Source organism: Ischnura elegans, chromosome 9 (genome assembly GCF_921293095.1).
Source record: "Ischnura elegans chromosome 9, ioIscEleg1.1, whole genome shotgun sequence".
Classification (NCBI taxonomy): Eukaryota; Metazoa; Arthropoda; class Insecta; order Odonata; family Coenagrionidae; genus Ischnura; species Ischnura elegans.
In genome coordinates this window covers 41,348,200-41,359,181 of record NC_060254.1, presented here as the reverse complement: position 1 = coordinate 41,359,181, position 10,982 = coordinate 41,348,200, and the positions used below count along the sequence as shown (strand labels likewise).

The 10,982-nt window shown below is 37.3% G+C and overlaps 1 protein-coding gene across 3 annotated transcripts in view; it reads right to left on the bottom strand.

The window, feature by feature from the left end:
• Positions 1 to 10,982, bottom strand: part of LOC124165084 (RB1-inducible coiled-coil protein 1) — a 49,100-nt gene that overhangs the window by 10,353 nt on the left and 27,765 nt on the right. For all 3 annotated transcript variants that reach the window (XM_046542352.1, XM_046542350.1, XM_046542351.1), the window contains exons 14-18: positions 8,978 to 9,274; positions 7,713 to 7,871; positions 6,636 to 6,776; positions 5,077 to 5,429; positions 1,629 to 1,698 (exon numbers count right to left, since the gene is read on the bottom strand). In XM_046542352.1, the coding sequence (XP_046398308.1) occupies positions 1,629 to 1,698; positions 5,077 to 5,429; positions 6,636 to 6,776; positions 7,713 to 7,871; positions 8,978 to 9,274 (1,020 nt within the window). The remainder of the gene's footprint in view (positions 1 to 1,628; positions 1,699 to 5,076; positions 5,430 to 6,635; positions 6,777 to 7,712; positions 7,872 to 8,977; positions 9,275 to 10,982) is intronic.

The window sequence follows — 10,982 nt, the reverse complement described above, 5'->3', positions numbered from 1 at the left end:
GAACAAATAGATGGAAGTGATAAACAGTTAAAAATTGACTAAAGATTCCTATTTATTTTTTACTGAGTACATAACCATGACTGCTACTTCATACAGACCTAGACTGTCACACATAACATCAAAGTGCTAAATCTTACACCTTGAATATTTATGGCTAAGAGTAAGCATGCACAAATTTATCTATGATGCATCTACATTTAAATAAGAACTAGTAGTAAATGTGTATAATACATATTCAGTTAACTATGAATTCTGATAACTAACCAAGATTCATGCAATTTTATCTTTTCCAGGATTTCCATCAACCATAGAAATAATTGCATCGGCTAATACACAAGCTCTTCCAAATAATAAGACAAATAATCTTTGAAAATAATAAATCTTTGAAAAAGTAAGAAACAAACAAAACTCATAGGGGAGCATAATTATTCTTCAAAAAGGAGATGGACATTTCCACTGATATAACTCATCAATCTATCATGATAAACAAAGACTGCATGCCAAATCAATTCACATAAGCTGAGAACGGAGCAAACTTACAGAAGCAAAAATACAGTCAACTTTCAATTATCAAGTGTGTGGATTAGCCATGTCATTTTTCTCCTCTATATAAGATTTAAAAATAAATAAATAAACTCTTTGAAGCTATAATACACCTAAAAAGAAGTGAAAGTTGTAGCACAGTGGAACTTCTATGTTTTATTCAAAAAAATTTTCAAAAGAGGGGTTAATTTTTTTATTGAATTTACTTTCACCTACAGTGGAACCAAGTTAGTAGGAGTGGGGCCTACTGCGAGAAAATAATAAATTACAGGGGCACCATCAATTGACCTACGATTAACATATAAAAATATTACAGTTTATACAAGGCCCTTTCGGGATAGGCACCTGCCGTTGTGAGAGTGTCCATCTTCGGAAAACATTAACTAATTGTGCTCAATCACTGAATTGGCTAGCAATTTGTTAGAAAAGAAAATAACATGCAGTGTTATGTACCAATTGTTTGCTATTAACTGCCATCTGATAGTTTTACAGTTATTACATGTTATTTGATAGCACATAGCATGACAGTATTACATGATTTCCTGTTGTTGGCCATATTCTATCATCCATAGATTATTAGTAGAGATAAGAGAAAATAGTATTTTCATTTTAATTTATAGCACTGTCAATTACAGTTTATAGCATTTTGTATCATCTATTTTTTCCGTAGTCAAGGCCATAGTTTAAAAAAACGAAATTCCCAGGAAGAAATGGAATTGTTACTGCCCGCCAGCAACTGTCGCATAGGTCAGCGATATCCGGTCGGTCCAATAAGCGGTAAGTGCCAGCGGAGCATTTCAACGGTGCTCGGCATGTAATTTACGAATTTTGCCATAAAAAAGGCAAATTTGCAGTTTGAATATGATAAAAGTTCAGTCATTGCGCCTATGTAGCATTTTTTACATGCACATTGCATCAATATGGCATATATCGCACATGTGATTTTCATTTATCACTAATCATCAGCCAACCACTAGCACATATAATTAAGAGTTGACTGGATTGAAATATTTTTTAAACATTGGCTTTCACACAAAAATGACACACAAGTCACCACAAAAATATGATTGGGAAATTTAACTCACCAAACCATCCACAGCCAATTTTTTTGCACTCTTTTGTGCATGTGCTAATTCATGAGGTGCTGTTGATTCCCTGTGAAACATGGAATCCTTCATTAGTCATCTAGCTTTCATCATAAAGCAATGTGTATACTACATAAAACTATTTCATTTGACCAGAACCTCAATCCACTGCATAAAAAAAGTGACTTTGCTCACAGTAACACACACAAGTGCAAGAGGAAATACACCAATACATTTTATACACCAAGGATGAAATTTGCCATGAAAAAATCATTGGGCTTGAGATTTGCTTTGAAAGATTGCTTGGTGGTATAACAGGTAGCAAACCTGACTGGCAATCAGGAGATCCAGGCTCGAATCCCAGCTAAGCCAAATGATTTTTTCCTGGCCAATTTCATCCCTGGAGAGTATAAAAATTTCAAACTAGGATTAAATACATTTGGATCAATTGAATGTTACCAAGAAAAGGTAAAAAATATTGGAGAGCAACAATCAGGTTCAGTTAATAGAAAATAAAAGAATGCGACAGACGGCAACTGCATACAAAGTTTACCATAGATGAAAAAATTAGCTCAAAGCTCCCAGCAAGAATGAGAAGTAATTGAGTCAATGCACATTTTGAATATTTGCCCTGGAAAGGTTCTCATTAAAAGAACTCTAGAACTTTAGAATGCAGAATGCAGAACTCTAGAATGCAGAATTTTTGAACTTGACACCTTACATGACAAAAAAATTGAATCATATGCATCCCAGTATGACAACACATAAGATAATCAACAACAAATTATTACTCTAATTTTTTTCAAATTATATCTTCCCATAAATTTTACTTGAAGTGAGGTTTGTTGCCTCTGAGCTATTTAACAATTTTCATTACACCAGTCACAACAAAAGTAACTAACCACATTTACCGACATCTACCATTGACAGAAGTTCACAACCACATGTATAAATGTAATCCTCACTCAACATGTTGAAAAAATTTTCATTCTTTTGTCTCTCTCCAACTCTCATAGCAAATTTAATAGGCTATCAGATAACCCTGAAACTTCTAATAGCTTTTAACCTAGGATGCTAAATTACTATAGTTATTGATGGTCATTTTTTATAGTTTGTGCTTAAACCACCTCAACTTTGAGTGGGGGTTGCCTAAATTCAGACAGAGGATAACTGTTAGGATAACAGAGTTGGAGGGAAGGGTCTCTCAAAGTAATGCACCGTATAAAATGTCCTGATGTTCTATCCCACCATCTCATAGCAAATTAAAATGAATCCTAGAGGAACCCATATGCTTTTCATGGCAGTATATTGGTATTCCACCATGGCATTGCTATTCCACCATAATATTAGGGGATCAAAATAACAAATTTTAGGAAAATGAAAGAATATACTGTAACGGCAGCGCTAATTTGTCATTTTATGAGTAGCACTTGTCACAATTCCTACCCTTTCCTTTTATTTTTTGTTACTATTTGTGTGTATATGGGATAAATTTAATTTATTTCATGTATGCAAGTGAATGGCATTTTTTTGAATACCGCGCAAAGAAAGTGAATCACGACCCGACAGAGCGCGCTAGTGAAACCTTTTCCCTCCCCTCCCTTCCCCTCTCACGAGGCGCCGAATAATGGAGAGAGACATGCAGAGAGAGTCGGTGGAGAGGTCGGTCGATATTGATCGAGCCACCAACATTGGAGGAGTCGCTCGAGCATTGATCGAGCCACCAACATTGGAGAGAGACAGTCTTTCTTTGAGCCACCAGGCATGCAGAGAGAAAGCACCGGCAGAATCCCGACACGACTACGACTCGCCTTGACTCGAGTGGGTCGAGCACTTTGAGCCACAAGATACCGGAGAGAGAGAAAGCACCTTGGCAACTCCCCAGTCAACGGCTTGGAAAATGCAACGAGGAACCATCACGAGCGCATGAGAAGCCTACTCGGCCTCGTCACCACCACGTGTTCCCGAATAAGGTGCAGTAATAAACCGTGCCCTCACCACTATCCCCGGTCGAAGCAGCATCGAGAACGTTTTTCCCCTTTACCCCCCATTACAAGAAAGCGCTGGAACAATTAGTGAATCTTGAATCTCAAATGAGCAGCAGTGGACTTTTAAACCCTGCGAAAAGATTTAAATGCAGTTCATTTCAAGTTTACTTTTATGTTATCAAGTTGATTTTTGGTTTCTTTGTATTTTGTATTTGATCCTTGACAATTCGGCCCTACTAACATTTTTTCAAGTGCTACTCCCCATATTTTTGTATGTTAAATTTAATTATTGCGATATTTGTGAATAAATGCATTTCTTGTGTTCGCAATCCAGGAATACGTGTGGTCTTTTACCCTCAACCTCCCCTTCCAATTATCCCGTACGTTTCGCATTCCCAAAATTACTCGTTTTTTCACGTCGCCCCTGCTATGAGGTGTTTCTTGCTTTATTTTATAACGGACGCAAAACCTGTTCGTCACAATACATAGTTAGGTTCAATTAGATTTGTTACATAATTTTTTCATCTTCCTTAATGGTAAGGTTTCATACAGTTAAGCCTGAAATTATCGTTTTGTAATGTTTGATATTTATGTTCAATGAATTACAGTGCAACCTCGATATAACGACACCCCACGGTGCACTAATAAACACTCGCTATAGCGAATTGTCGCTTTACCGGAGGTGGAGCAAATAATAGCCAATATACCTGTTGCGAACAGATATACAGGAACAGGAGTGGTGCGGCGACAGATAAACATCTATCGGATAAACGTAAGCATAAATCCAGACAAAAGGCGATGTTTTTTGCATCACTAAATTTCCTTACTCAAATAACGACTAACTATTCAAACAATTTATAAGCGCCGCACTGAATAAAAATCATGCAAAGCATTGTTTCGTCAATCATTATATTTATCGAACGACAGTTTACCACATAAATTTGAGACTGAGCACTCCATTAACTTCATTTCTAACAGATCGCTAGCAATTACAGAGGTTAATGAGTCTTGATGAAAGTCTACCAGCGGTGAAACCCTCGCTATGGCGAGAGCCAACACCGAAAGGGTCTCGTAAAAACGAATGTTTTAACACGCTTATTATAGGGTCAATTGACGGTACATCGACTATCTCTCGTAATAGCGGGGGTGTCGCTATAGCCCGTACTCGCTTTAATGAGGTTCCACTGTATGATATTGATTTTATTATTATGTTTAATTTGATGTTTATGTTTAATGCATACTGATGAAATGTTGCCAAGGAATTGTTGACGGAGAGGAGAGGGGATTGTTGAGAAGGAAGTCACTAAAAAAAGGCTTGAAGGAGAGAGACGAGAAAAAAATTGTCATTTGACAAGAACAAAGAGGTCTTTGGAAGAAATAATGGTCTAATATTACAAGTAATAATAAATTTTAAATTGATGATATTTCATTAAGGAAGAATACTCTCACAGGGCACTCACTTCATAACGGCAACAGAGGAGCTCATTGTTTCCGTCATTCGGGGCTCGACTCCCACTGGGTTAGACAAGCTGCGCCGAGGTGGAGCCAGCCTCGATCCCGTTTCCCCTACGACTGGCTCGCCAAGCGATGACGGTGGACTGCCGGGGGGAGGTAAGGGAGGGAGGGGGGAGGAGAGGGGTGAAGAGGAAGGAGATGAACAGGGTAACGGTGAGGGGGCATCCCCAGAGAGATTGGCCACTATCTCTCTAAGCCTTGAGCACTCCTGTCTGTAAGACTCGCCATCTCGTCTCAATACTTCCTTCTCTTTCTCCTTTTCAGCCAACACTCGCCTGAGAGCTTCGTTGAATACAACCTGAAAAATATTAAACAGATTATTTTTGCACCTTTAGAGGCAGAACCCCATCACAAGGTTTAACTCAGAAGAATTCTCCACGGTTGAATTGCTTTTTCCAAGTACGAGCACTGAAATGCTGAGTCCAAGAGCACAAAAGGGCAGTAAAAAATAGACATTTCACCCAGTCAGCAGTGGCAGAACACCAATGGAGTGGACCGACACACAATATTGACTTTGACAATGCCTCTCTTTTGAACAAAGAAGGCCGCTACTACCCGAGAATAATCAGGGAGGTAATTGAAATCGCCAAAACAACAAAGAACTTCAACCGTGAAGACGGCTACAATCTCGCCAGCGCGTGAAAAAGGGTCTTCAAAGATTCTGACCAATCAGGGCACACCTCCACAAAAAAGGCGGCGGTATATAAGATGAACAACTTTCTGCATCGACACTTCAGTGGACCTGAGGAAGCCAACTGGAACGTTGGCGAAATATTGTCCCACAAAATGGATAAATGCGGAAGAATACCCGGAAAAATCACCAGATATCGGTTGAATTGCTTACTCGTACTCTTTCCACATGTGAAAGTGGTGAAATGATTAATTTCATAGTTTATTTTAATCAATAATCAACACTTCAATATAAATGCAAGACTCAGTCTGTTAGTAATTGCTTTCGTAAATTTAATGAGAAATTTCATAATTATTTGAATTTTATTTTTTATTTTATTTTATTCTCAAACCACCGGATACAGCTCTTACTGGCCATTTTACACCGGGGTGTTCAACAAATTTAACAAGTAAGCGTACACAAACGACCATGCCCTGGACCGGGGAAACCTACCCAGGCGGGACTCGAACCAGCGACCTCTTGTTTGGCAGGCGAGAACGTTACCCCACCGCCACCGAGGCCGGCATTACTTTTATTAATTACCGAATTAATTACTTTGGTTGATATTGAAGCATAACCTGGGAACAAGACCTTACTGTGCCAAAAAAACAATAAAAACATGAAGTTCCAACTCCATCTGCCAACAGCAAAAGTGAGTTTTACAAAAGCAAATACATATATACTTTACCATGACATTGGAATATTTACTGCCACGATACTGAGTTTTTAATGATCAAAAATACGATTAGAGTATAAATATAGATAAATTTAGAGGCATAATTGATTTTCTTTGGCAACTTTGACAAATACTGGTCAGTAGCCATGCTTAAGTACCTGATAAGAGGCCTCCCAACGCACTCGCTCCTCTGAAACAGCAGTAGCAATCGCAGCTGCCACATACGGCACATGGTGCAGCTGACCAGGCAAAGGTGGAGACGAAGAACTGTATGCCTCTCCCGAATGATGCTCCCCTCTCTGTCGAGAAAAATGAAAAATTATAAAATTGTACCAGAAAAGATTTCATTTATGAATCCTTCAACAAGAAATGAAAAATGTATGATATAATTTCATCCTAAATAGAAAGTTAATTTCAAGGATGGAGGTAACATTGTGATAAAAAAGACAAACTAAATCTATAAGCATCTCAAATTCAATGACTTGAGCGAAAAAATATCACTGAGTAATGGCAAGCCTAAAGAAGAAAAATGTCATTCCACACTGGGCACAACAAAAAAACCTTGCCAGTTCATTCCAATCCATCTATTTTACAATAACTTCGAACCTAGGGTTATCTGTCGAACACAAAAAGGCTTTGTAAAAGGTACAGTGGCAATCCGAACTCTCCTTATTCACAGTAGACATTTACAGGAGGTTTCATAATGACTTTCCGTTTTTAATTTCCCACAGTTTCCTCTGATTTCCAGTCCACAATCTTCCCTTCATTGATATCAGGATTTAGAGACTTAGTACAAAAATGCACCAGGGTACATTATGAAATAAAGTTACCGTATATGTCTGAATATATTCCCCCCTTTCTTTCCAAAAATGCCAGAGGTAAAAGTAAAGGGGGGACTATATTCAAACACATTTTTTTAACTTTTCCCGAAACTTGAAGCCTCAAAATTAGGGGGGGGGGACTATATTCAGAGGGGGACTAAATTCGGAGAAATACGGTAATTTATTCCAAGAGTGTAACATATTCCACTTGGAATCCAAGAAAAATTCAAAATGTAAAATCTAGACAGTTATTTCCTCCTCAACAATCAAAAATGGACACTATATTGTTGTAACAAAAAGAGGTTCATAAATGTATTATAAGCATTTACAACTAACAAATGGGATAAAAATAAAGGAAAAATCTATCACTCATCCCACAGAGATGTTTCCATGAATAATTCTTTAATATCTTACCTCTCCCCTCTCAAGACTTCCATCGCTAGGGGAACGTTCCATGGATGTGCATGAGGCAACAAGCCGAAATCTCACTCTCATGCGCTCCTCCGCTTCCTTCACAGCCCGTCGCATGTCTGACTCTGCAGTTGCAAGTCGTTTTTCTTTTACACTTAAAGCCTATCATTCAAGAGAAAATAAATATTAGGCTAATAATATTCATAGGAAATTCTCACATCATTTCACATAATTTTATGAGTGAGTAATACTGCAGTGAATAAGGGTATAGAACATAATACCGTTCACCATAGTTCCATCAATGCATAAAATTCGTAGCCAATTTAAATGGTAATACGTAGAAGCCAGTTCATTAAAAAAATCAACCCTGAGCATTCCATTACCCTTAGGTTAATGTTGACATTCATAGAAAAAGATAAGCATGGACCCTGGTTATATGAATGGGAAAATTACTGTGGGATTTGGACTATTTTGAATTAGATTTAAAATTTTCAAATATGCAGTGTCATAGATATTTGTTTTATTCCCTTTTCATCCCTGTTTTGTTATTTCCAACCTTGAATTAGAGTACTGCAATCTTGGAATGAATAAAAATAAGGATATATACATGGAGTGGCATATTAAGCTCTGGAAAAGGTTCTAAGGTAGGTTATGAACAACTAAACTCAATTTTGATGGTTAATGGCTGTCCAGCACACATTTAAAAACTGGAGGATTACTCAGTGTAGTTTTGAGGTATTATTTGGGAAAGTGTACCCATCTTGAAATGAATAGTCTCCTTGCTTAACAAAGCATCAGCCCCTTATACCTAAAACTGTGAGGTGAAAAATTAGCTATCAATTTAACATTTCACTGCCACTTCAGTGATAATGACCGAAATCCATACTTCATCTTCAAGCCACTTCGGTTGTAATGACCACTTTTTTAGCCTCTCATAGCACGCCGTTGGTCACAGCTACTTCGGAGCCGTGTATTTGAAGTGACCAACACAGTGCTAGCCAATCACACACAAAAACTCAGATGGTAAGGATCCAAGTATTAAAGCAAAAGGAAAAAGAAAAACATTATGGGGCAACGGGTAATTTCGCCTAAGAATCCCCAGCAGGGAACGTGTTAAAAAATGCATTTACCCGAAAGAGCAATTTATGACTCAATTGCTTACAAAAGCTTCAACCAGTAGCTTAACATTCATATTTTGTCGTAAGGGGTCCACTAGCCCTGGACAAGTATGGTGCTATCCAATAGGAGGAGATGTGACCAAAACTAACCTCCTCCAGCCTCTTCACGTCTTCTTCCCTCCGTAAGGACTCCTCTGCAGCTCTCTGCTGGACAGTGCTCAGCCCTTTCCCAAGTTCCACCATCGCCTCCTTCAAGGACCGCCAACTCACAGCCTCACCTGCCCCATCATCTTCTTCTGGGGCCATGCCTCGACTAGGGTCAACCTGCGCCCTGAGTACCATCAGCTCCCTCCTGAGATCAGTCAGTGCTCCAGACACCTCCGTCCTCCACCTCTGCCTCTCTCTTTGCAGACGCTCCAACTCGGCACGCAGGGAGCCTAAGTTCTCCTGCACAACAAAATATATTTTGAAACTCATTACAAATAAAATATTTAGCAATGACCACATCTTACTAGGTGAACTTTAAAATTTATACATTAACAAAGCAAAAAAAAATTAGGTTCTTCATAAAAAAAATTATTTTCCATAGTGCTAAATTAGAGTCATTGGATGTAGCACTTTGAGGGATTTTCTTCACATGGATTCCTCGAGGAAAGGTTGGTTGTTCCATAACATTAATTATAATCCACTCTTTTAGTATAGTGGGTAAAGTAGGTTTTGATGCATGATAATCATTTCCTAGGATGTTTTCATACATGCTTTACATCCATTTATTCAGGGATATTTACAGGGTTATAGAGGGGAAAGAAAGAGCTTGGAGACATATAGTACATGGGAATCCTAATTTTCTTCTCCCCAACACTTTAAAAAAAGGTGGAATATATATATCCAAGAGGAACAACAATTTTTTCTAGTTTTATTAAACAATGCTATTGTAAACTAGAACACCAGTGGAACATAATGCAGAGTAAATCTTACAATATGACATTCTAATAATTTCATAAACCAAGCATGATTTTAATGCATTGATAAGGCCTTACTAGATGGTGCAATTATGGTAGAATTTTGAGACTGAATGTAAGCAATAAGTACAATTGTACCACATACAACAGCAAGTTTTAAGAATACTCACACAACTGTCAATATGACTTAATAAGAAATAGAACCAGTGATGATTCCACTAAGAAAAGTAGGTCATTTAAGATACACTAAGCTATATGCATTAAAACTTGCTCCATGTAAATGGTTTAAAGAGTTTATTTCAAAAATCCAACAATCACAGGAAAATATCAGAATAGTGAAAAAAATAAGCTAGCTGCTAGGGAGGAGGGTATTAAAGAATATAGTCAATCCCACAAGCATATTTAACAAAAAAGTATGCACATTACATAAAGTATTACTTTGACAGATTGCAACATTACCTACTCATCTAAAGCAAAAATGATCAATATTCTTGATATCTCCTATCATGAATAAAAGCATGAATACAAGGAATTGAACAGTTTAAAAAATATAATGATATACATACTACCACCATGACATGGACAATGACTATTTCTCAAGACAAAATGATAAAAGAATCTTGTGCAACACTAAAATGTGGTGCATAATGTAATCACGAAAAAACTGGTAAATTTGAATGAATTCTGAAGATCAAAAAGCTTTAAAAAAACATGCTTGGATAGAAACCAAATTTTTGATGAGTGGTAACCTATACCAGACAGAAGCCCTAGAACTATTTGGCATTCATATTTTCAGGGTGGAAATTTGGATGGTTTATATATGCCAAACCGTGCAATAAAATGACAAATTCTTCTCATCAAAATTCACATCCAAAGAATCTCTTAGTTGTGAAATAGTTTTTGAAAAAAATCCTAAGCCATGAAAAGGAATCAACACATATTTAAGGGGTTGCATAGTGACAGATCAAGTCAAGAAATTACTTTTCACATATTTTGTCAAAAATTATTTACTTTTATGGTTGACATCAACTCCCGTTGATAAGGAAAATGAGTTATAAAAATTGGATAGTTAAATGCTTTCGTAACAAAGTAATTTGACTTCAATTACAGCATTTACTTAGTGCCTTAAAAATTAATCCAGTGAAAACCTAACTTTGTTTGGTTTTCACTGGATTTCTTTGGTGTGATTCTTA